Source organism: Tachyglossus aculeatus, chromosome 8, assembly GCF_015852505.1.
Source record: "Tachyglossus aculeatus isolate mTacAcu1 chromosome 8, mTacAcu1.pri, whole genome shotgun sequence".
NCBI classification, from domain to species: Eukaryota; Metazoa; Chordata; class Mammalia; order Monotremata; family Tachyglossidae; genus Tachyglossus; species Tachyglossus aculeatus.
The window spans coordinates 39,340,113-39,366,128 of NC_052073.1; the positions used below are offsets into that span (position 1 = coordinate 39,340,113).

The window sequence follows — 26,016 nt, forward strand, 5'->3', positions numbered from 1 at the left end:
CGGTTTCAGGTCAGAGGCCCAGCTTCAAGCACTGGTACGACAAGGACTGGCTGAGCTGCGGCCGCATGCCGGGCCTGCCCTTCGTGGAAGACAACTATTCCCACCGCAACGCCCGCAAGATCGTGGCCACCCATCAGCTCCTGGGGGACGTGCAGCGGGTCCTGGAAGTCCTGCACGGGCTGCAGCTGAAGATGAGCGTCCTCCAGTAAGTGGCGGGCGGCGGTGGGCCCCCCGCGGCCCCGAACCGGAGCGGGGAGGCGTAGACTTCGCCGCCGCTGCCCGGGCGGTCCCCTGGGGTCTAGGAGGGGCGGCGGCGGTGGGACCGAGACCCCCGTCGGGGCAGAAATCCCCGCTTTCCGGGCGGTCCGGCTAGCCGTCGGCTCCCAACCGGCCCATGCCAAGCGGGCCGCCCCGGCGGACCGACCCGCCGCGGCCCCGCCAGCAGCTCCTCTCCCTGGTCCCCCAGAAGCCGAGACCACCCCGACCTCCGGCTGTGGGGTCAGCCCTGGAAGCTGCGGGCGGGGGCCGAAGCCCCCCCGGCCAAGGAAGGAGCCCCCGCCTGGCGCGCGCTGAACGGAGGCCCGGCCGCGCCGGCGGAGAGAGCGGCGCCCCGGCCCGCGCCGGCGCCGCCGGCGGAGTCGTACATCAGCAGCGAGCACTGTTACCAGAAGCCGCGCGCCTACTATCCGGCCATGGAGCAGAAGCTGGTGGTGGAGACGCGGGGGCTGGCCCCGGACCCCGACGGGACCCCGCTCGCCGAGAACGGCCACCACGCCCTGGGCCACGGGCTCGGCCTCGGCTGGGAGCCGCCCAGGGACAGGAGCCGGCCGGGGCCCAAGGTGCGACCGAAATCCCCGGCGTGGCCGGGCCGGCCCGGTAGCGGCCCCCCGGCCCGCCCGCGGGGTTGGGGACCCAGTTGGCCCGGCGCGAGGCGGCCAAACAGCCTGGGATGAGTTGGACGCCCCCGGTTAGGGCGGGGGGTGGCGTGACCCCGGTGGGGGCCACCGGCTTGCCTTCATTCATTCAGTTGTATCGAGCGCTTACCGCGCGCAGAGCGCTTGGGAAGTACAAGTTGGCGGCGGATAGAGACGCAGCGTGGCTCAGTGAAAGGAGCGCGGGCTTTGGAGGCAGGGGTCATGGGTTCGAATCCCGACTCCACCAATCAATCAATCGTATTTATTGAGCGCTTACTATGTGCAGAGCACTGGACCAAGCGCTTGGGAAGTACAAATTGGCATCACATAGAGACAGTCCCTACCCAACAGTGGGCTCACAGTCTAAAAGGGGGAGACAGAGAACAGAACCAAACGTACCAACAAAATAAAATAAGTAGGATAGAAATGTACAAGTAAAATAAATAAATAAATAAATAGATAGAGTAATAAATATGTGCAACCATATATGCATATATACAGGTGCTGTGGGGAAGGGAAGGAGGTAAGACGGGGGGATGGAGAGGGGGACGAGGGGGAGAGGAAGGAAGGGGCTCAGTCTGGGAAGGCCTCCTGGAGGAGGTGAGCTCTCAGCAGGGCCTTGAAGGGAGGAAGAGAGCGAGCTTGGCGGATGGGCAGAGGGATTGGGGGGCATTCCAGGCCCGGGGGATGACGTGGGCCGGGGGTCGATGGCGGGACAGGTGAGAGCGAGGTACAGTGAGGAGATACCTCATGACGGCTGGGTGACCCTGGGCAAGTCTTAACTTCTCTGAGCCTCAGTTACCTCATCTGTAAAATGGGGATTGATTGTGAGCCCCACGAGGGGCAGCCTGATCACCTTGTATCCCCCCCCAGCGCTTAGAACAGTGCTCTGCACATAGTGCTTAACAAATGCCATCGTTATTATCGTCATCAATCGTATTAATTGAGCGCTTACTGGGTGCAGAGCACTGGACTAAGCGCTTGGGAAGTACAAGTTGGCAACATATAGAGACAGTCCTTATCCAACAGTGGGCTCACAGTCTAAAAGGGGGAGACAAAACAGAGGGGGAACTGTACTAAGCGCTTGGGAAGTACAAGTTGGCAACATCTAGAGACAGTCCCTACCCAACAGTGGGCTCACAGTCTAAAAGGGGGAGACAAAACAAAGGGGGAGTCAGAGGTCATGGGTTCAAATCCCTGCTCCGCCAATTAGCTGTGTGACTCTGGGCAAGTCACTTCCCTGTGCCTCAGTTCCCTCATCTGCAAAACGGGGATGAAGACTGCGAGCCCCCCGTGGGACAAACTGACCACCTTGGAACCTCCCCAGCGCTTAGAACAGTGCTCCGCACATAGTAAGCGCTTAATAAATGCCATCATTTTTATTATTATTAGATAGAGACGGTCCCTACCCAACAACGGGCTCACCGTCTAGAAGGGGGAGACGGACAAGAAAACAAAACATGGGGACGGGTGTCAAGTCGGCGGAACAAATGGAATTAAAGCTAAATGCAGGCCCTTTGTGGGCTAAGCCGACCCCTTCTGCTGGTCCTATGATGATGATATTTAAGCGCTTACTATGTGCAAAGCACTGTTCTAAGCGCTGGGGGGATACAAGGTGATCAGGTTGTCCCACGTGGGGCTCACAGTCTTAATCCCCATTTTACAGATGAGGTAACTGAGGCACAGAGAAGGTGATCAGGCTGTCCCACGTGGGGCTCCCAGTCTTAATCCCCATTTTACAGATGAGGTCACTGAGGCACAGAGAAGCGAAGTGACTCGCCCAAAGTCACACAGCTGACAGTTGGCGGAGCTGGGATTTGAACCCGTGACCTCCGACTCCAAAGCCCGGGCTCCTTCCGCTGAGCCACGCCGCTTCTCTGCTTCCTATGCAGTAGCCAGAGTCATAATATTAACGATGGTACTTGTTAAGCAGAGAACGGCTCAGTGGAAAGAGCCCGGGCTTTGGAGTCGGAGGTCATGGGTTCAAATCCCGGCTCCGCCAATCGTCAGCCATGTGACTTTGGGCGAGTCACTTCACTTCTCTGGGCCTCGGTTTCCTCATCTGTAAAACGGGGGTTAAAGACTGTGAGCCCCCCGTGGGACAACCCGATCACCCTGTAACCTCCCCAGCACTTAGAACAGTGCTCTGCACATAGTAAGCGCGTAATAAATGCCATCATTACTATTATTTATTTAAGCGCCTACTATGTGCCAAGCACTGTTCTAAGCGCTGGGAGAGATTCAAGGTAATCAGCTGGGTTTTAGTCCCTGCCCCTCATGGAGCTCACAGTCCTAGCCCCCATTTTACAGATGAGAGAACTGAGGCCCAGAGAAGTGAAGCGACCGGCCCAAGTTCACACAGCGGATCTGTGGCGGAGCTGGGAGTCCAACCCAGGGGTCCTTCTGCCTCCCGGCCCCGGGTTCGTTCGTTCATTCATTCATTCATTCAATCGTATTTATTTTTTTTTTATGGCATTTATTAAGCGCTTACTATGTGCAAAGCACTGTTCTAATTATTGAGCGCTTACTGTGTGCAGAGCACTGGACTAAGCGCTTGGGAAGTTGGCAACATCTAGAGCCGGTCCCGACCCAACAGCGGGCTCACAGTCTAGAAGGGGGAGACAGAGAACGAAACAAAACGTATTAACGAAATAAAATAAATAGAATAAGTATGTACAAATAAAATAAGTAAATAGAGTAATAAATCCGTACAAACATATATACAGGCGCTGTGGGGAGGGGAAGGAGGTAAGGCGGGGGCTCAGTGTGGGAAGGCCTCCCGGAGGAGGTGAGCTCTCAGTAGGGCTTTGAAGGGAGGAAGCCACCGAGCCACGCTGCTTAGCAGCGTGTCAGCTGTGCGACTGTGGGCAAGTCACTTCAATCAATCAATCAATCAATCGTATTTATTGAGCGCTTACTATGTGCAGAGCACTGTACTAAGCGCTTGGGAAGTCCAAGTTGGCAACACATAGAGACAGTCCCTACTCAACAGTGGGCTCACAATCTAAAAGGGGGAGACAGAGAACAGAACCAAACATACCAACAAAATAAAATAAATAGGATAGAAATGTACACTTCTCTGTGCCTCAGTGACCTCATCTGTAAAATGGGGATGAAGACCGTGAGCCCCCCGTGGGACAGCCTGATCACCTTGTAACCCCCCCAGCGCTCAGAACAGTGCTTGGCACATAGTGAGCGCTGAATAAATGCCATCATTATAGGAATAGCACGGAGCGGGTCTTCCCCCACGGGAGGCGGAGGCTGGTTTCCCTGGGGGTTATAATAATAATAATAATAATATAATAATGGCATTTATTAAGCGCTGACTATGTGCAAAGCACTGTTCGAAGCACTGGGGAGGTTACAAGGTGTTCAGGTTGTCCCACGGGGGGCTCACAGTCTTCATCCCCATTTTCCAGATGAGGGCACTGAGGCCCAGAGAAGTGAAGTGACTGGCCCAAAGTCACCCAGCTGACAATGGGCGGAGCCGGGATTTGAACCCGTGACCTCTGACTCCAAAGCCCGGGCTCTTTCCGTGGAGCCACGCTGCTTCTCAGCGTATTAACAAAGTAAAAGAAATAGAATAGGTATGTGCGAATAAAATAGAGTAATAAATAAGTATAAACATATATACAGGTTAAGCCCGTCCTCTGCCCTGCCGCCGCGCCCCAAACCCACAGCCGTCCCTCTGTAATGTAATAATGGCATTTATTAAGCGCTTACTATGTGCAAAGCACTGCTCTAAGCGCTGGGCGGGGGATACAAGGTGTTCAGGTTGTCCCACGGGGGGCTCACGGTCTTCATCCCCATTTTCCAGATGAGGGAACTGAGGCCCAGAGAAGTGAAGTGACTGGCGCAAAGTCACCCAGCTGACAATGGGCGGAGCCGGGATTTGAACCCCTGACCTCTGACTCCAAAGCCGGGGCTCTTTCCATTGAGCCATGCCGCTTCTCAGCGTATTAACAAAGTAAAAGAAATAGAATAAGTATGTACAAATAAAATAAATAATCAATATGTACAAACATATATACAGGTTCAGCCCGTCCTCTGCCCCGCCGCCGCCGCGCCCCAAACCCACGGCCGTCCCTCTGTAATGTAATAGTGGCATTTATCAGCGTGGCTCAGTGGAAAGACCCCGGGCTTTGGAGTCAGAGGTCATGGGTTCAAATCCCGGCTCTGCCAGTTGTCAGCCGGGTGACTTTGGGCAAATCACTTCACTCCTCTGGGCCTCAGTTCCCTCATCTGTCAAATGGGGATGAAGACTGCGAGCCCCCCGTGTAACCCCCTTTTAGACTGTGAGCCCACTGTTGGGTAGGGGCCGTCTCTCTATGTTGCCAATTTGTACTTCCCAAGCGCTTAGTCCAGTAAGCGCTCAATAAATACGATTGATGATGATGATGACAACCTGATCACGTTGTAACCTCCCCAGCGCTTAGAACGGTGCTTTGCACATAGTAAGTGCTTAATAAATATTATTATTATTAAGCGCTTACTATGTGCAAAGCACCGTACTAAGCGCTGTAGGGGGGGATACAAGGTGATGAGGTTGTCCCACGGGGGGCTCCCAGTCCTCATCCCCATTTTCCAGATGAGGCTCAGAGAAGTGAAGTGACTTGCCCAGGGTCACACAGCAGACGGGTGGCGGAGCCGGGATTCGAACCCATGACCACGTCCCGTCCGCAGGTGCGAGAGTGCCCGGCGGAGCCGATGCCCGCGGCCGCGGGGGAGCAGGAGGTGACGGAGAAGGCGGCGGGCGAGGGCGGCGGCGGCGGCGGCGGCTCTCAGCTCCAGTGGCAGTTCAACCTGCTCACCCACGTCGAGTCGCTTCAGGACCAAGTCTCCCACCGGATGGATTTCATCGAGAAGGAGCTGGACGGTAAAAAAAAAAATCCCATCAATCGTATTTATTGAGCGCCTACCGTGTGCAGAGCACTGTACTGAGCGCCCGGGAAGTCCGAGTTGGCCACATCTAGAGACGGTCCCGACCCAACAGTGGGCTCACCGTCCAGCCCTCAGGAGCCTGGAGGAGACAAGTATATATGTTTGTACATATTTATTACTCTATTTATTTATTTTACTTGTCCATATCTATTCTATTTATTTCATTCTGTTAGTATGTTTGGTTTTGTTCTCTGTCTCCCCCTTTTAGACTGTGAGCCAAGTATATATGTTTGTACATATTTATTACTCTATTTATTTATTTTACTTGTCCATATCTATTCTATTTATTTTATTCTGTTAGTATGTTTGGTTTTGTTCTCTGTCTCCCCCTTTTAGACTGTGAGCCAAGTATATATGTTTGTACATATTTATTACTCTATTTTACTTGTCCGTATCTATTCTATTTATTTTATTTTGTTAGTATGTTTGGTTTTGTTCTCTGTCTCCCCCTTTTAGTCTGTGAGCCAAGTATGTACATATTTATTACTCTATTTATTTTACTTGTCCGTATCTATTCTATTTATTTCATTTTGTTAGTATGTTTGGTTTTGTTCTCTGTCTCCCCCTTTTAGACTGTGAGCCAAGTATATATGTTTGTACATATTTATTACTCTATTTATTTATTTTACTTGTCCATATCTATTCTATTTATTTTATTCTGTTAGTATGTTTGGTTTTGTTCTCTGTCTCCCCCTTTTAGACTGTGAGCCAAGTATATATGTTTGTACATATTTATTACTCTATTTTACTTGTCCGTATCTATTCTATTTATTTTATTCTGTTAGTATGTTTGGTTTTGTTCTCTGTCTCCCCCTTTTAGACTGTGAGCCAAGTATATATGTTTGTACATATTTATTACTCTATTTATTTATTTTACTTGTCCATATCTATTCTATTTATTTTATTTTGTTAGTATGTTTGGTTTTGTCCTCTGTCTCCCCCTTTTAGACTGTGAGCCAAGTATATATGTTTGTACATATTTATTACTCTATTTATTTATTTTACTTGCCCATATCTATTCTGTTTATTTTATTTTGTTAGTATGTTTGGTTTTGTCCTCCGTCTCCCCCTTTTAGACTGTGAGCCCACTGTGGGGTAGGGGCTGGCTCTAGATGTTGCCAATTTGTACTTCCCAAGCGCTCAGTCCAGTGCTCTGCACACAGTAAGCGCTCAATAAATACGATTGATGATGATGATGACAAGTAGCGAGGCAGCGGGGCCCAGTGGGAAGAGCCCGGGCTTGGGAGTCAGAGGTCGTGGGTTCAAATCCCGGCCCCGCCGATTGTCAGCTGGGTGACTGGGGGCAAGTCACTTCACTTCTCCGGGCCTCAGTTCCCTCATCTGGAAAATGGGGATGAAGACTGGGAGCACACACCCCCCCCCGCCGATCACCTTGTAACCTCCCTAGCGCTTAGAAGCGCTCTGCACACAGTAAGCGCTTACTAAATGCCGTTATTATTGAGAAGCAGCGTGGCTCAGTGGAAAGAGCCTGGGCTTTGGAGTCAGAGGTCATGGGTTCAAATCTCGGCTCCGCCGTTTGTAAGCTGGGTGACTTGGGGCAAGTCACTTCACTTCTCCGGGCCTCAGTGGCCTCACCTGGAAAATGGGGATTCACCCTGAGAGCCCCCCCGATCACCTTGTAACCTCCCTAGCGCTTAGAACAGTGCTCTGCACATAGTAAGCACTTACTAAATTATTGAGAAGCAGCGTGGCTCAGTGGAAAGAGCCCAGGCTTTGGAGCCAGTGGTCATGGGTTCAAATCCTCGCTCCGCCAATTGCCAGCTGTGTGACTTTTGGGCAAGTCACTTCACTTCTCTGGGCCTCAGTGGCCTCATCTGTAAAACGGGGATTGACTGTGAGCCCCCCGTGGGACAACCTGATCAATCAATCGTATTGAGCGCTTACTGTGTGCAGAGCACTGTACTAAGCGCTTATAATAATAATAATAATGGCATTTGTTAAGCGCTTACTATGTGCAAAGCACTGTTCTAAACGCTGGGGAGGTTACAAGGTGATCAAGTTGTCCCACGGTGGGCTCACAGTTTTAATCCCCATTTTCCAGATGAGGTAACTGAGGCCCAGAGAAGTGCAGTGACTTGCCCAAAGTCACACAGCGGACAGTTGGCGGAGCTGGGATTTGAACCCATGACCTCTGACTCCAAAGCCCGGGCTCTTTCCACTGAGCCACACTGCTTCTCGTACAGCCTGATCACCTTGTCGCCTCCCCAGTGCTTAGAACAGTGCTTTGCACATAGTAAGCGCTTAACAAATGCCATCATTATTAGTGTTTATTTTATTTTGTTAGTATGTTTGGTTTTGTTCTCTGTCTCCCCCTTTTAGACTGTGAGCCCGCTGTCGGGTAGGGACCGTCTCTAGGTGTTGCCAACTTGGACTTCCCAAGCACTTAGTACAGTGCTGTGCACACAGTAAGCGCTCAATAAATACGATTGATTGATTGATTTGGAGTCAGTGGTCATGGGTTCAAATCCCCGCTCCGCCTATTGTCAGCTGGGTGACTTTGGGCAAGTCACCTCACTTCTCTGGGCCTCAGTTCCCTCATCTGGAAAATGGGGATTGACTCTGAGCCCCCCCGCCATGGGACAACCTGATCACCTTGTAGCCTCCCCGGTGCTTGGAACTGTGCTTTGCACATAGTAAGTGCTTAGTAAACGCTGTCATTATTATTATTATTATTATTATTATTATTATTATTATTATTACTAAGTCTTTGGAAGAGTACAGTATAAAAGACACACTCTTGGCCTACAGTGAACTTTAAAAGTCTAGATAGGGAGACAGGCATGAATAATAATACTAATAATGATGGCATTTAATAATAACAATAATAATAATAATGATGATGATGGCATTTATTAAGCGCTTACTATGTGCAAAGCACTGTTCTAAGCGCTGGGGAAGTTACAAGGCGATCAGGTTGTCCCTCAGGGGGCTCACAGTCTTAATCCCCATTTTACAGATGAGGTAACTGAAGCACAGAGAAGTGAAGTGACTTGCCCAAAGTCACACTGCTGACAATTGGCAGAGCGGGGATTTGAACCCATGACCTCTGACTCCAAAGCCCGGGCTCTTTCCACTGAGCCACGCTGCTTCTCTATTTATTATTTTAGACTGTGAGCCCACTGTTGGGTAGGGACCGTCTCTGTATGTTGCCAACCTGGACTTCCCAAGCGCTTAGTACAGTGCTCTGCACCCAGTAAGCGCTCAATAAATACGATTGATTGATTGATTAAGCGCTATGTGCAGAGCACTGTTCTAAGCGCTGGGGAGGTTACAAGGTGATCAGGTTGTCCCACGGGGGGCTCCCAGTTTTAATCCCCATTTTCCAGATGAGGGAACTGAGGCGCAGAGAAGTGACTTGCCCAAGGTCACCCAGCTGACAAGTGGCGGAGCCGGGATTTGAACCCATGGCCTCTGACTCCAAAGCCCGGGCTCTTTCCACTGAGCCACGCTGCTTCATGCAGCGTGGAGTAATGGAAGTAAATAAATGATGGATCTGGATGTGATAATGATAATAATGATGGCATTTATTAAGCGCTTACTATGTGCAAAGCACTGTTCTAAGCGCTGGGGGCTGGGAGTTGGGCCTCTGCGGGTATGCGGCGGCGGGCACCTCCGTAACGCCCAGGGGTCCAGTCCGGCCGCCGAGCGGACAGGGCTTGGGGGTCAGAGGACGTGGGTTCGGATCCCAGCTCCGCCACTCGTCGGCTGTGTGACCTTGGGCCTGTCATTTCCCTTCTCTGGGCCTCACTTTCCTCATCTGTGAAATGGAGGTGAAGGCGGTGAGCCCCACGGGGGGGACACGGACTGCGTCCGGTCCGATTACCTTGTATCCGTACCAGCGCTTAGGATGGTGCCTGGCACATAGTAGTCATTCATTCATTCATCATCATCAATCGTATTTATTGAGCGCTTACTGTGTGCAGAGCACTAGACTAAGCGCTTGGGAAGTACAGGTTGGCAACATATAGAGACAGTCCCTGCCCAACAGTGGGCTCACAGTCTAAATTCATTCGTATTTATTGAGCACTTATCATTCAATCATATTTATTGAGCGCTTACTGTGTGCAGAGCACTGTACTAAGCGCTTGGGAAGTACAAGTTGGCAACATATAGAGACAGTCCCTGCCCAACAGTGGGCTCACAGTCTAAATTCATTCGTATTTATTGAGCGCTTATCATTCAATCATATTTATTGAGCGCTTACTGTGTGCAGAGCACTGTACTAAGCGCTTGGGAAGTACAAGTTGGCAACATAGAGAGACGGTCCCTACCCATAGGGACCATAGTAAGCACTTAATGGATAGTAAGCACTTAAGGGATGTCGTAAAGCGGGGGGATGAGGGAGCTTAGTCCAGTGCGCTGCACACAGTAAGCACTCAATAAATACAATTGAATGAATGAATGAATGGTAATAATAATAATGGCACTTATTAATCCATCGTATTTATTGAGCGCTTACTGTGTGCAGAGCACTGTACTAAGCGCTTGGGAAGTCCAAGTTGGCAACATATAGAGACGGTCCCTACCCACAGGGACCATAGTAAGCACTTAAGGGATGTCGTAAAGCGGGGGGATGAGGGAGCTTAGTCCAGTGCGCTGCACACAGTAAGCGCTCAATAAATACGATTGAATGAATGAATAATAATAATAATAATAATAATGGTGGCACTTATTAATCAATTAATCGTATTTATTGAGCGCTTACTGTGTGCAGAGCACTGTACTAAGCGCTTGGGAAGTCCAAGTTGGCAACATATAGAGACGGGCCCTACCCATAGGGACCATAGTAAGCACTTAATGGATAGTAAGCACTTAACGGATGTCGTAAAGCGGGGGGATGAGGGAGCTTAGTCCAGTGCGCTGCACACAGTAAGCGCTCAATAAATACGATTGAATGAATGAATAATAGTAATAGTAATGGTGGCACTTATTAATCAATCAATCGTATTTATTGAGCGCTTACCGTGTGCAGAGCACTGGACTAAGCGCTTGGGAAGTCCAAGTTGGCAACATATAGAGACGGTCCCTACCCATAGGGACCATAATAAGCACTTAACGGATAGTAAGCACTTAATGGATGTCGTAAAGCGGGGGGGGGGGGGGATGAGGGAGCTTAGTACAGTGCGCTGCACACAGTAAGCACTCAATAAATACGATTGAATGAATGAATAATAATAATAATAATAATAATGGTGGCACTTATTAATCAATCAATCGTATTTATTGAGCGCTTACCGTGTGCAGAGCACTGGACTAAGCGCTTGGGAAGTCCAAGTTGGCAACATATAGAGACGGTCCCTACCCATAGGGACCATAGTAAGCACTTAACGTATAGTAAGCACTTAAGGGATGTCGTAAAGCGGGGGGATGAGGGAGCTTAGTCCAGCGCGCTGCACACAGTAAGCACTCAATAAATACAATTGAATGAATGAATGATAATAATAATAATGGTGGCACTTATTAATCAATCAATCGTATTTATTGAGCGCTTACCGTGTGCAGAGCACCGGACTAAGCGCTTGGGAAGTCCAAGTTGGCACCATATAGAGACGGTCCCTACCCATAGGGACCATAGTAAGCACTTAACGTATAGTAAGCACTTAAGGGATGTCGTAAAGCGGGGGGATGAGGGAGCTTAGTACAGCGCGCTGCACACAGTAAGCACTCAATAAATACGATTGAATGAATGAATAATAATAATAATAATAATAATGGTGGCACTTATTAATCAATCAATCGTATTTATTGAGCGCTTACCGTGTGCAGAGCACCGGACTAAGCGCTTGGGAAGTCCAAGTTGGCAACATCTAGAGACCCCACAGTGGGCTCACAGCGGTCGGGCTGGGTGGTTTGGCCCGGGGTGCCAGCGAGGAAACGAGGGGTCCGCGGGGCGGGCGCGGGGTGGGCGCTCACCGGCTCCGTCTCCCCTTCCTCCCCGTCTCCGCGCCAGTCCTGGAAAGCTGGTTGGATTACACGGGCGAGCTGGAGCCCCCCGAGCCCCTGGCCCGGCTCCCGCAGCTCAAGCACTGCATCAAGCAGCTCCTCATGGACCTGGGCAAGGTGCAGCAGATGGCATCGGGCCGCGCCACGTGAGGCCGCGGGGCCCCCGCCGCCGGGCGCGGGCACGGGAGCGCCGCGGCGCTCCCCCCCTTTCCGGTGACTCTCCCGTCCGGAGCAGCGGAGGCCGGACCCGGCAAAGGACGGTTCTCCTTATTTATGACGGTCTCCGGCGAGGCGGCCGACGCTTCCGCGACCGAGCAAGCTTTGGAAGGTGCATTGGGGACTCGCTCTTCTCCTCCAGGGTCACCGCCCGCCCCGGGGGGCCCGGCGCGAGGCGCCGACTGAGCCGGGGGGACCCCGGGACTCTCCCATCCCCGTCCCTCCGCTTCGGCCTCGGGCGGGAGGGGTGGTACCCGCGGGCCGGCCTCTTCCCAGACTTGGCTCGGGCCGTGGCATCCTGCGGGCAGAGCCACGCCGCCCGGGCCGGGGACTTTGGGGGGGGACGCCGAGACATCTCGAACCTGAAACCGAGCGGAGCCGAGGGTCTCCGCCGCGGCCCCTGCCCGCGCCCCGCCGCTCCACGGCCCCTTGGTGGGCCGGGCGGGGGGCAGGCGGTCACCATCTCTTTCAGGGACTCGGTTGTTCCGGTCACCGGTTGGGGTTAAGCGAGATCGAGAGCGAGACTAATGCCTGTACAGCGGAGAGAAGGTTTTATTTTGCCGTAACATTTGGAATAAAGCTTACCCACTGCTGCTCAGAGGCCTCGCCTCCTCCCCTCCCGTTCACTCCGGGCCACTGGGGCGGGTGGGAGGGGGTCGGGGGGCACGGGAGCAGCCCCTCTTGCCCGGCCCGCCGCTGAAAGGTGGGCATCTCAGGGGCCGACCCCGGGCATCCAGGACCCAGGCCGCGGGCGGAAGGGTAGCAGAATGGTAGCACAAACTCAAGCTGCGAGGGGGAGGCTGGATGGACACCCCCCAGGTGGTCCCCCTCAGGGCAGGGAAGGATGTTGGGGGTGGGCAGGGCATCTGGGACCCCCTGGGGTGGGCGTGGAGGAGGATGCCCTGGCCTGGAGGTGGGGTCGAAGGTCAGAGATCATTGTGTGTGTGTGTGTGTGTGTGAGGGTCACCTGGTGATCCTGATGTCAGGGGGTGGGGATTGGAGGTCAGAGGTCGTTGTGGGGGCGAATGATGGGGGTCAGCAGGTGATCCTGATGTCAGGTGGTGGGGTTGGATATCAGAGGTCATTGAGGGGGGATGAGGCGTTGGGAGTCAGGGGTCATGGGGGGGGGTCAGCCGGTGACCTTGATGTTGGGGTGGTGAGTGGGGTTGGAGGTCAGAGGTCGTGGGGGGGTCAGACGGTGACCTTGGCGTTGGGGTGGTGAGCGGGGTTGGAGGTCAGAGGTCGTTGGTGGGGGTCAGCCGGTGACCTTGACGTTGGGGTGGTGAGCGGGGTCGGGGGCCAGAGGTCGTTGGCGGGGGTCAGCCGGTGACCATGATGTCGGGGTGGTGAGTGGGGTTGGAGGCCAGAGATCATTGGTGGGGGTCAGACGGTGATCCTGATGTTGGGGTGGTGGGCGGGGTTGGAGGTCAGAGGTCATTGTGGGGGAGGGCAGCCGGTGATCCTGGCATCGGGTGGTGGGGTTGGAGGTCAGAGATTGTTGGGGGGGGGGTCGTCAGCCGGTATTCCTGACATCGGGGTCAGAGGTCGTTGGGGGGGAAGGGGGGGGTCGGTCGGTGATCCTGACGACAGGGTCGGAGGTCAGAAGTCGTGGGGGAACGGGGGTCAGCCGGTGATGCTGCCGTCGGGGTCGGAGGTCGCCGTGGGGGAACGGGGGTCAGCCGGTGATGCTGCCGTCGGGGTCGGAGGTCGGAGGTCGCCGTGGGGTACCGGGGGTCAGCCGGTGATCCTGGCGTCGGGTCGCCGTGTGGCATTGTTGGCGGCGCTGGCGGCGAGATGCGGGGGCAGGATGTGCAGGAGCTGTTCTCGGACGACCATCTCCAGGATCTGCTCCTTGGTGCGCACGTCGGGCCGCAGCCACTGGCGCGACAGGCGGCGGAGACGCGCGAAGGCCGCCCGCGGGCCCAGAGACGCCCGGTAACGGAACGACCGGAACCGCCGCCCCAGGCGATCCGGGCCCACCCGACCCGGGGGCTCCGCTTCTTCTTCCTCCTCCTCCTCCTCCTCCTCTAAATCGGGCCCCGCGCGCTCCCGCTCCTCCTCCGCCTCAGTGGGCCCCGCGCGCTCCCGCGCCTCTTCAGCGGGCCACGCGCGCTCCCGCATCGCCTCAGCGGGCCCCGCGCGCTCCCGTCCGTCAGCGAGTCCGGCGCGCTCCCTCATCGCCTCAGCGGGCCCCGCGCGCTCCCGTCCGTCAGCAAATAAGGCACGCTCCCGCATCGCCTCCTCGAGCCCCGCGCGCTCCCGTCCGTCAGCGAGGCCGGCGCGCGCCCGCATCGCCTCAGCGGGCCCCGCGCGCTCCCGTCCGTCATTGAGGCCGGCGCGCTCCCACATCGCCTCAGCAGGCCACGCGCGCTCCCGCATCGCCTCCTCGAACCACGCGCGCTCCCGCGCCCCTTCAATGGGCCCCGCGCGCTCCCTCATCGCCTCAGCGGGCCCCGCGCGCCCCCGCTCCTCCTCGGCTGGGCCGGCGCGCTCCCGCGCCTCTTCAGCGGGCCCCGCGCACTCCCGTCCGTCAGGGAGGCTGGCGCGCCCCCGCATCTCCTCAGCGGGCCCCGCGCGCTCCCGTCCGTCAGCAAATAAGGCGCGCTCCCGCATCGCCTCCTCGAGCCCCGCGCGCTCCCGTCCGCCAGCGAGGCCGGCGCGCTCCCGCATCTCCTCAGGGGGCCCCGCGCGCTCCCGCTCCTCCTCGGCTCGACCGGCCTGCTCCCGCATCTCCTCAGGGGGCCCCGCGCGCTCCCGTCCGTCAGCGAGGGCGGCGCGCTTCCGCATCTCCTCAGCTGGCCCTGCGCGCTCCCGTCCGTCAGCGAGTAAGGCGCGCTCCCGCCTCGCCTCCTCGGACCCCGCGCGCTCCCGCTCCTCTTCAGCGAGCCCCGCTTGCTCCCTCATCTCCTCAGCGGGCCCCGCGCGCTCCCGCGCCTCCTCGGCCGGGCCGGCGCGCCCCCGCTCCTCTTCGACGGGCCCCGCGCGCTCCCGTCCGTCAGGGAGGCCGGCGCGCCCCCGCGTCTCCTCAGCGGGCCCCGCGCGCCCCCGCGTCGCCAGGAGCCCCACGGGGCCGGACCAGGAGGACGACGGAGAGCCGCAGGAGGACGAGGCGGCCGCCATAGACTCCCGAGGCGCCCAGAGGGGCGGGACCGGAAGTTGCTCTGGCGGCCGCTCTGAAAGCCCTCCTCTATGGTCCCAGCCCGCGGGGGCCTGAGGAGGCGGGACTTCGGGCCTCTTCGGAGCAATAATAATAATAATAATAATAATAATAATAATGAAAGCATTTATTAAGCGCTTACTATGTGCAAAGCACTGTTCTAAGCGCCGGGAAGGTTACAAGGTGATCAGGTTGTCCCACGGGGGGCTCACAGTTTTCATCCCCATTTTCCAGATGAAGGAACCGAGGCCCAGAGAATAATAATAATAATAATGATGGTTTTTGTTAAGCGCTTACTATGTGCAAAGCACTGTTCTAAGCGCTGGGGAGGATACAAGGTGATGAGGTCCCACGGGGGGCTCACAGTTTTAATCCCCATTTTACAGATGAGGAAACCGAGGCCCAGAAAATAATAATAATGACGGTTTTTGTTAAGGGCTTACTATGTGCAAAGCACTGTTTTAAGCGCCGGGGAGGTTACAGGGTGATCAGGTTGTCCCACGGGGGGCTCACAGTCTTCATCCCTATTTTACAGATGAGGGAACCAAGGCCCAGAAAATAATAATAATAATAATGGTTTTTGTTAAGCGCTTACTATGTGCAAAGCAATGTTTTAAGCGCCGGGGAGGTTACAAGGTGATCGGGTTGTCCCACGGGGGGCTCACAGTTTTAATCCCCATTTTACAGATGAGGGAATCGAGGCCCAGAGAAGAAGAAGAAGAATGATGGTATTTGTTAAGCGCTTACTATGTGCAAAGCACTGTTCTAAGCGCCGGGAAGGTTACAAGGTGATCAGGTTGTCCCACGGGGGGCTCACAGTTTTAATCCCCATTTTCCAGATCATCATCATCATCATCAATCGTATTTATTGAGCGCTTACTATGTGCAGAGCACTGTACTAAGCGCTTGGGAAGTACAAATTGGCAACATATAGAGACGGTCCCTACCCAACAGTGGGCTCACAGTCTAAAAGGGGGAGACAGAGAACAAACCAAACATATTAACGAAATAAAATAAATAGAATAGATATGTACAAATAAAATAAATAAATAGAGTAATAAATATGTACAAACATATATACATATATACAGGTGAGGGAACCGAGGCCCAGAGAAGAATAATAATAATAATAAAGATGGCTTTTGTTAAGCACTTACCATGTGCAAAGCACTGTTCTAAGCGCCGGGAAGGTTGCAAGGTGATCAGGTGGTCCCACGGGAGGCTCACAGTTTATTTATTTTACTAGTACCTATCTATTCTATTTGCTTTGTTTTGTTAGTATGTTTGGTTTTGTTCTCTGTCTCCCCCTTCTAGGCTGTGAGCCCGCTGTTGGGTAGGGACTGTCTCTAGATGTTGCCAGCTTGTACTTCCCAAGCGCTTAGTACAGTGCTCTGCACACAGCAAGTGCTCAATAAATACGATTGATTGATTGATTAATCCCCATTTTCCAGATGAGGGAATCGAGGCCCAGAGAATAGTAATAATAATAATGATGGTATTTGTTAAGCGCTTCCTATGTGCAAAGCACTGTTCTAAGCGCCGGGAAGGTTACAAGGTGATCAGGTTGTCCCACAGGGTGCTCACAGTCTTCATCCCTATTTTACAGATGAGGGAACCGAGGCCCAGAGAATAATAAGAATAATAATGATGGTTTTTGTTAAGCGCTTACTATGTGCAAAGCACTGTTCTAAGTGCGGGGAAGGATACAAGGTGATCAGGTTGTCCCACGGGGGGCTCACAGTCTTCATCCTCATTTTCCAGATGAGGGAACCAAGGCCCAGAGAATAATAATAATAATGATGGTATTTGTTAAGCGCTTACTATGTGCAAAGCACTGTTTTAAGCGCCGGGAAGGTAACAAGGTGATCAGGTTGTCCCACGGGGGGCTCACAGTTTTAATCCCCATTTTCCAGATGAGGGAACCGAGGCCCAGAAAATAATAATAATAATAATGATGGTTTTTGTTAAGCGCTTACTATGTGCAAAGCACTGTTCTAAGCGCCGGGGAGGTTACAAGGTGATCAGGTTGTCCCACGGGGGGCTCACAGTCTTCATCTCCATTTTACAGATGAGGGAACCGAGGCCCAGAGAATAATAATAATAATAGCGATGGTTTTTGTTAAGTGCTTACTATGTGCAAAGCACGGTTCTAAGTGCCGGGGAGGTTACAAGGTGATCAGGTTGTCCCACGGGGGGCTCACAGTCTTCATCCCCATTTTACAGATGAGGGAACCGAGGCCCAGAGAATAATAATAATAATAGCGATGGTTTTTGTTAAGTGCTTACTATGTGCAAAGCACGGTTCTAAGTGCCGGGGAGGTTACAAGGTGATCAGGTTGTCCCACGGGGGGCTCACAGTCTTCATCCCCATTTTACAGATGAGGGAACCGAGGCCCAGAGAATAATAATAATGATAATAATGCTTTTTGTTAGGCGCTTACTATGTGCAAAGCACTGTTCTAAGCGCCGGGGAGGATACAAGGTGATCAGGTTGTCCCACGGGGGGCTCACAGTTTTAATCCCCATTTTCCAGATGAGGGAACCGAGGCCCAGAGAATAATAATAATAATGATGGTTTTTGTTAAGCGCTTACTATGTGCAAAGCACTGTTCTAAGCGCCGGGGAGGTTACAAGGTGATCAGGTTGTCCCACGGGGGGCTCACAGTCTTCATCCCCATTTTCCAGATGAGGGAACCGAGGTCCAGAGAAGTGAAGTGACTCACCCAAAGCCACCCAGCTGACACTTGGTGGAGCTGGGGCTTGAACCCATGACCTCCGACTCCAAAGCCCGGGCCCTTTCCACTGAGCCACGCTGCTTCTCTAATGACGGCCGTTTATTAAGCGCTTACCATGTGCAAAACACCGTGCTAAGCGCTGGGGATGTTCCAAGGTGATGAGGGTTGTCCCACGGGGGCGCTCACGGTCTTCATCCCCATTTTCCAGATGAGGGAACTGAGGCCCAGAGAAGTGAGGTGACTTGCCCAAAGTCGCACAGCTGACAATTCCGTCGGAACGGAATAATAATAATCCTAGCAATACATGTTGCCAACTTGTACTTCCCAGCCCGCACCCTCCGCTCCTCTGCCGCCGCTCACCTCCTCACCGGGCCTCATCCTCGCCCGTCCCGCCGTCGACCCCCGGCCCACGTCCTCCCCCGGGCCTGGAATGCCCCCAATCCCTCTGCCCCTCCGCCAAGCTGGCTCTCTTCCTCCCTTCAAGGCCCTACTGAGAGCTCACCTCCTCCAGGAGGCCTTCCCACACTCAGCCCCCTCTTCAAGCACTTAGTACAGTGCTCTGCACACAGTGAGCGCTCAATAAATACGATTGATTGATTCCTCCCCCCCTCCTGCCCCCTCCATCCCCCCGTCTTACCTCCTTCCCTTCCCCACAGCACCTGTATATATGTATATACGTTTGTACAGATTTATTACTCTATTTTACTTGTACATATCTAGTCTATTGATTTTATTTTGTTAATATGTTTGGTTTTGTTCCCTGTCTCCCCCTTCTAGACTGTGAGCCCGCTGTCGGGTAGGGACAGTCTCTCTATGTTGCCAACTTGGACTTCCCAAGCGCTTAGTCCAGTGCTCTGCACACAGTAAGCCCTCAATAAATACGATTGATTGATTCTCTGGGCCTCAGTTCCCTCATCTGTAAAATGGGGATGAAGTCTGTGAGCCCCCCGTGGGACAAGCTGATCACCTTGTAACCTCCCCAGCGCTTAGAACAGTGCTTTGCACATAGTAAGCGCTTAATAAATGCTATCATTAATTAATTAAAATGGGGATGAAGTCTGTGAGCCCCCCGTGGGACAAGCTGATCACCTTGTAACCGCCCCAGCTCTTAGAACAGTGCTTTGCACATAGTAAGCGTGTAATAAATGCCATCAAAAAAAAGTCTTTTAGTTCAATTCTCTGCACACAGTAAGGGCTCAATAAATACCACTGACTGATAGATTGAAGGAAACAGCCCCTCTCAGCCCCACAGCAGGTCTGGAATTTATTTATTTATATTCATGTCTGTCTCCTTAGACTGTGAGCCCACTGTTGGGTAGGGACTGTCTCTATGTGTTGCCAATTTGGACTTCCCAAGCGCTTAGTACAGTGCTCTGCACATAGTAAGCGCTCAATAAATACGATTGATGATGATGATGATGATGGGCTGTCAGCTCCTTGTAGGCAGGAAATGTGTCTGTTTGCTATAATTTAATCAATCAATCAATCAATCGTATTTATTGAGCGCTTACTGTGTGCAGAGCACTGCACTAAGCGCTTGGGAAGTACAAGTTGGCGACATACAGAGACACTCCCTACCCAACAGCGGGCTCACAGTCTAGAAGGGGGAGACAGGGAACAAAACCAAACATATTAACAAAATAAAATAAATAGAATAGATATGTATTATTCGGGGAGACAGAACAAAACCAAACATATTAACAAAATAAAATAAATAGAATAGATATGTATTATTCTTTACTCTCTTATTCTTATTCTTATTTACTCTCATTATTCTTCTTTACTTTCCCAAGTGCTTAGTAAACACTATGGGCAGGGAATATGTCTGTTTATTTTTGTATTGTTCTCTCCCAAGTGCTTAGAGCCGTTCTCTGCACATAGTGAGCGCTCAAAAATGTGACTGAATGAAACAGAAAATCAACTTCTTTCTTACGCACCAGCTTTAATTCTGTTTGTTCTGACGATTTTGACACCCGTCTCCATGTTTTGTTTCGTCGTCCGTCTCCCCCTTCTAGACCGTGAGCCCGTTGGTGGGTAGGGACCGTCTCTATATGTGGCCAATTTGGACTTCCCAAGCGCTTAGTACAGTGCTCTGCACACAGTAAGCGCCCAATAAATACGATTGAATGAAGGAATGAATGCACAAGGCTCTCTACGCGTCCTGTTCACCTTCCCGAAACCCATTTGGGACAACTGCCTATTGAGTCAGAGCACTGAAGATCCCTTCTGGATAGGAAATCCTTCAATTCCCGAGTCCATATGTCTGGAAAATTGGCCCCTGACACTGGAATCTCCCTACGTACGCGTTTTTTGGGGGGTATTTGTTAAGCAGTTACTATGTGCCAGGCACTGTAATACTAATGATGGCATTTATTAAGCGCTTACTATGTGCAAAGCACTGTTCTAAGCGCTGGGGCGTTTACAAGGTGATGGAGTTGTCCCACGGGGGGCTCACAGTCTTCATCCCCATTTTCCAGATGAGGTCACTGAGGCCCAGAGAAGTGAAGTGACTTGCCCAAAGTCACACAACTGACAATTGGTAGAGCTGGGATTTGAACCCACAACCGCTGACTCCAAAGCCCATGCTCTTTCCACTGAGCCGCGCTGCTTCTCTGTGCTTCACTGTGCACTGTACTAAGCGCTTGTCGGACCTGATTACCTTGTATCTACCCCAGAGCTTAGAACTGCGCTCGGCACATAGTAATAATAATAATGATGGGATTTGTTAAGCGCTTACTGTGTGCGAAACACTGTTCTAAGCGCTGGGGGGGATACTAGGTGATCAGGTTGTCCCACGGGGGACTCACAGTCTTCATCCCCATTTTCCAGATGAGGTCACTGAGGCCCAGAGAAGTGAAGTGACTTGCCCAAAGTCACCCAGCTGACAATTGGTAGAGCCGGGATTTGAACCCACAACCGCTGACTCCAAAGCCCATGCTCTTTCCATTGAGCCACGCTGCTTCTCTGTGCTTCACTGTGCACTGTGCTAAGCGCTTGTCGGACCTGATTACCTTGTATCTACCCCAGAGCTTAGAACTGCGCTCGGCACATAGTAATAATAATAATGATGGCATTTGTTAAGCGCTTACTGTGTGCGAAACACTGTTCTAAGCGCTGGGGGGTGGATACTAGGTGATCAGGTTGTCCCACGGGGGGCTCACAGTCTTCATCCCCATTTTCCAGATGAGGTCACTGAGGCCCAGAGAAGTGAAGTGACTTGCCCAAAGTCACCCAGCTGACAATTGGTAGAGCCGGGATTTGAACCCACAACCTCTGACTCCAAAGCCCATGCTCTTTCCACTGAGCCACGCTGCTTCTCTGTGCTTCTCTGTGCACTGTACTAAGCGCTTGTCGGACCTGATTACCTTGTATCTACCCCAGAGCTTAGAACTGCGCTCGGCACATAGTAATAATAATAATGATGGGATTTGTTAAGCGCTTACTATGTGCGAAACACTGTTCTAAGCGCTGGGGGGGGATACTAGGTGATCAGGTTGTCCCACGGGGGACTCACAGTCTTCATCCCCATTTTCCAGATGAGGTCAGTGAGGCCCAGAGAAGTGAAGTGACTTGCCCAAAGTCACACAACTGACAATTGGTAGAGCTGGGATTTGAACCCACAACCGCTGACTCCAAAGCCCATGCTCTTTCCACTGAGCCACGCTGCTTCTCTGTGCTTCTCTGTGCACTGTACTAAGCGCTTGTCCGACCTGATTACCTTGTATCTACCCCAGAGCTTAGAACTGCGCTCGGCACATAGTAATAATAATAATGATGGGATTTGTTAAGCGCTTACTATGTGCGAAACACTGTTCTAAGCGCTGGGGAGGTTACAAGGTGATCAGGTTGTCCCACAGGGCGCTCACAGTCCCCATTTTACAGATGAGGGAACTGAGGCCCAGAGAAGTGAAGTGACTTGCCCACAGTCACCCAGCTGACAAATGGCGGAGCCGGGATTAGAACCCACGACCTCTGACTCCAAAGCCCGGGCTCTTTCCACAGAAAGAAATGCTTTGCATTTCCCCTAACGCTTATTACAGTGCCTGGCACATAGAAAGCGCTTAACAAATTACTGCAAAAAAATAAAACTTGTCTGCTGTGGGACCGTGGGCAAGTCACTCCATTTCTCTAGGCCTCAGTTACCTCATCTGTAAAATGGGGATTAAGACTGTGAGCCCCATGTGGGACAGGGACTGTCTCCAATTTAGGACAGTGCTCTGCACACAGTAAGCGCTCAATAAATACGATCGAATGAATGATTACTGCATATCTACCCCCGTGCGTGGAACAGTGCCCGGCACATAGTGAGCACTTAACAAATACCATTAAAAACAGAACAAAACGAAAAAACAAGTTTACAGTCTAGAGGGGGAAATGATAATCATGAGCAGCTACTGTGTGCAACGCACCGTATCATCATTACCATCATCAGTGGTATTTATTAAGTGTTTACCGTGGGCAGAGCACTGTACTAAGTGCTTGGAAGAGTACAAGACAAAAAAGTTGGTATGTTCCCTGCCCACAATTCATTCAATCATATTTATTGAGCGCTTACTGTGTGCAGAGCACTGTACTAAGCGCTTGATGAGGCTTGGAGTCTAGAGGGGGAGACAGGCCTTAATAGAAATAATTTGTAATATATATATTACCAATTGTCAGCTGTGTGACTTTGGGCAAGTCACTTAACTTCTCTGTGCCTCAGTTACCTCATCTGTAAAATGGGGATGAAGAGTGTGAGCCCCCGCCGTGGGACAACCTGATTACCTTGGAACCTCCCCAGTGCTTAGAACAGTGGTTTGCACATAGTAAGCGCTTAATAAATGCCATCATTATTATTATTATTATATATTTTATAGATATGTACCGAAGGGCTGTGGGGTGAATATCAAATGCCCAAACGCCGAAGATCTACCGAACTGAATGTTTTTCTTTAGTGGCATTTGTTAAGGGCTTACACTGTTCTAAAAACTGAGGTAGATACAAGTTAATATATATGTACATATATATGTATAATAAATATGTATATATGTTTGTACATATTTATTACTCTATTTTACTTGTACATATCTATTCTCTTTATTTTATTTTGTTAATATGTTTGGTTTTGTTCTCTGTCTCCCCCTTCTAGACTGTGAGCCCACTGTTTGGTAGGGACCGTCTCTAGATGTTGCCAACTTGGACTTCCCAAGCGCTTAGTATAGTGCTCTGCACACAGTAAGCGCTCAGTAAATACGACTGATTGATTGATTGATTAATCAGTTCAAACCCAGTCATTCATTCATTCACTCAATCGTATTTATTAAGCCTTTACTGTGTTCAGAGCACTGTACTAAGTGCTTGATGAGGTTAGGAGTCTAGAGGGGGAGACAGACATTAATAGAAATACTTTGTAATATATATATATATATTATAGATATGTATCTAAGGGCTGTGGGGTGAATATCAAATGCCCAAATGCCTAAGATCTACCGAACTGAATGCTTTTCTTTAGTGGTATTTGTTAAGGGCTTACAATCTTCTAAAAACTGAGGTAGATACAAGTTAATATATATGTACATATATATATGTATAATATATATGTATATATGTTTGTACATATTTATTAGTCTATTTATTTCTTTTACTTGTACATATGTATTCTATTTATTTTATTTTGTTAATATGTTTGGTTTTGTTCTCTGTCTCCCCCTTCTAGACTGTGAGCCCACTGTTGGGTAGGGACCGTCTCTAGATGCTGCCAACTCGGACTTCCCAAGCGCTTAGTACAGTGCTCTGCACACAGTAAGCGCTCAGTAAATACGACTGATTGATTGATTGATTAATCAGTTCAAACCCAGTCATTTATTCATTCACTCAATCGTATTTATTAAGCCTTTACTGTGTGCAGAGCACTGTACTAAGCGCTTGATGAGGTTAGGAGTCTAGAGGGGGAGACAGGCATTAATAGAAATACTTTGTAATATATATATATTATAGATATGTATCTAAGGACTGTGGGGGGAATATCAAATGCCCAAACGCCGAAGATCTACTGAACTGAATGCTTTTCTTTAGTGGTATTTGTTAAGGGCTTACACTCTTCTAAAAACTGAGGTAGATACAAGTTAATATATATGTACATATATATATATATGTATAATATATATGTATATATGTTTGTACATATTTATTACTCTATTTATTTTACTTGTACATATCTATTCTATTTCTTTTCTTTTGTTAATATGTTTGTTTTTGTTCTCTGTCTCCCCCTTCTAGACTGTGAGCCTGCTGTTGGGTAGGGACCGTCTCTAGATGTTGCCAACTTGGACTTCCCAAGCGCTTAGTACAGTGCTCTCCACACAGTAAGTGCTCAATAAATACGACTGGTTGATTGATTAATCAGTTCAAACCCAGTCATTCATTCATTCATTCACTCAATCGTATTTATTAAGCATTTACTGTGTTCAGAGCACTGTACTAAGCGCTTGCGAAGTACAATTCAGCAAGAAAAAGAGACGATCCCTTACCCCACCCGGGGCTCACAGTCCAAGTAGGAGCAAGAACAGGGATTGAATTCCCTTTTGCCGATGATAATAATAATAATAATGGTAGTTGTTAATAATAATGTTGGCATTTGTTAAGCGCTTACTATGTGCAAAGCACTGTTCTGAGCGCTGGGTTAAGTGCTTACTATGTGCCAAGCACTGTTTTAAGTGCTGGGCCTCAGTTCCCTCATCTGTCAAATGGGGATTTAGACTGTGATCCCCAAGTGGGACAACCTGATCACCTTGTATCTCCTCCAGCGCTTCTTCCCAAGCGCTTAGTACAGTGCTCTGCAATCAATCAATCAATCGTATTTATTGAGCAGTAACTGTGTGCAGAGCACTGTACTAAGCACTTGGGAAGTCCAAGTTGGCAACACAGAGAGACGGTCCCTACCCAACAGTGGGCTCACTGTCTAGAAGGGGGAGACAGAGAACAAAACAAAACATATTAACAAAATAAAATAAATAGAATAGATACGTACAAGTAAAATAAATAAATAGAGTAATAAATATGTACAAATATATATACAGGTGCTGTGGGGAAGGGAAGGAGGTAAGACGGGGGGATGGGGGGGACGGGGGGGAGAGCTCTCGATAAATACGATTGAATGAATGAAATAGTAATCGCTTAACAAAAACGGTTATTATTTTTATTCTTATTATTGTGGGGAGGTGGTTAGTAGTCCTATTATCTTAGAGATAATAAGTCTTAGTCTTAGAGAAGCAGCGTGGCTCAGTGGAAAGAGCCCAGGATTTGGAGTCAGAGGTCATGGGTTCAAATCACGGGTCTGCCAATTTGTCAGCTGTGTGACTTTGGGCAAGTCACTTCACTTCTCTGTGTCTCAGTTCCCTCAACTGTAAAATGGGGATTAATACTGTGAGCCCCCCGTGGGACAATCTGATCACCTTGTAACCTCCCCAGCACTTAGAATGGTGCTTGGCACATAGTAAATGCTTAATAAATGCCATTATTATTATTATTATTATTGTTATTATCCCGGGTCTGCCAATTGTCAGCTGTGTGACCTTGGGCAAGTCACTTCACTTCTCTGGGCCTCAGTTACCTCAACTGTAAAATGGGGATTAATACTGTGAGCCCCCCGTGGGACAACCTGATCACCTTGTAACCTCCCCAGTGCTTAGAACAGTGCTTGGCACATAGTAAGTACTTAATAAATGCCATCATTACTCCATCTCCCCATCTTACCTCCATCCCTTCCCCACACCACCTGTATATATGTATATATGTTTGTACATATTTATTACTCTATTTATTTATTTATTTTACTTGTCCATATCTATTCTATTGATTTTATTTTGTTAGTATGTTTGGTTTTGTTCTCTGTCTCCCCCCTTTTAGACTGTGAGCCCACTGTTGGGTAGGGACCATCTCTATATGTTTCCAACTTGTACTTCCCAAGCGCTTAGTCCGGTGCTCTGCACACAGTAAGCGCTCAATAAATACGATTGATGATGATGATGATTTACTTTATTTTGTTAGTATGTTTGGTTTTGTTGTCTGTCTCCCTGCTTTTAGGCTGTGAGCCCACTGTTAGGAGGGA

General features: G+C 50.6%; 2 protein-coding genes across 6 annotated transcripts in view; one reads left to right on the plus strand and one right to left on the minus strand.

Annotated features, from left to right (window-relative positions):
- PHF20 (PHD finger protein 20) overlaps positions 1-12,058 on the plus strand; it is a 96,146-nt gene extending 84,088 nt beyond the window's left edge. For 4 of the 5 annotated variants that reach the window (XM_038750164.1, XM_038750168.1, XM_038750166.1 and 1 more), the window contains exons 16-19: positions 10-205; positions 467-839; positions 5,598-5,790; positions 11,827-12,058. In XM_038750164.1, coding sequence (XP_038606092.1) covers positions 10-205; positions 467-839; positions 5,598-5,790; positions 11,827-11,969 — 905 coding nt within the window. In that variant the 3' untranslated portion in view covers positions 11,970-12,058. The remainder of the gene's footprint in view (positions 1-9; positions 206-466; positions 840-5,597; positions 5,791-11,826) is intronic. The other variant, XM_038750167.1, reaches the window with a different exon arrangement.
- A 505-nt stretch (positions 12,059-12,563) lies between these two features.
- Positions 12,564-15,155, minus strand: LOC119931439 (cilia- and flagella-associated protein 251-like). The gene has a single exon (XM_038750082.1). It carries the CDS (start codon positions 15,153-15,155, stop codon positions 13,770-13,772), a length of 1,386 nt encoding a protein of 461 aa, XP_038606010.1. The 3' UTR covers positions 12,564-13,769.
- Between the last annotated feature and the right edge of the window lie 10,861 nt (positions 15,156-26,016).

Bases quoted from the DNA above. Each gene is read 5' to 3' on its own strand.
- LOC119931439 (XM_038750082.1), bottom strand. From the start codon at position 15,155: ATGGCGGCCGCCTCGTCCTCCTGCGGCTCTCCGTCGTCCTCCTGGTCC.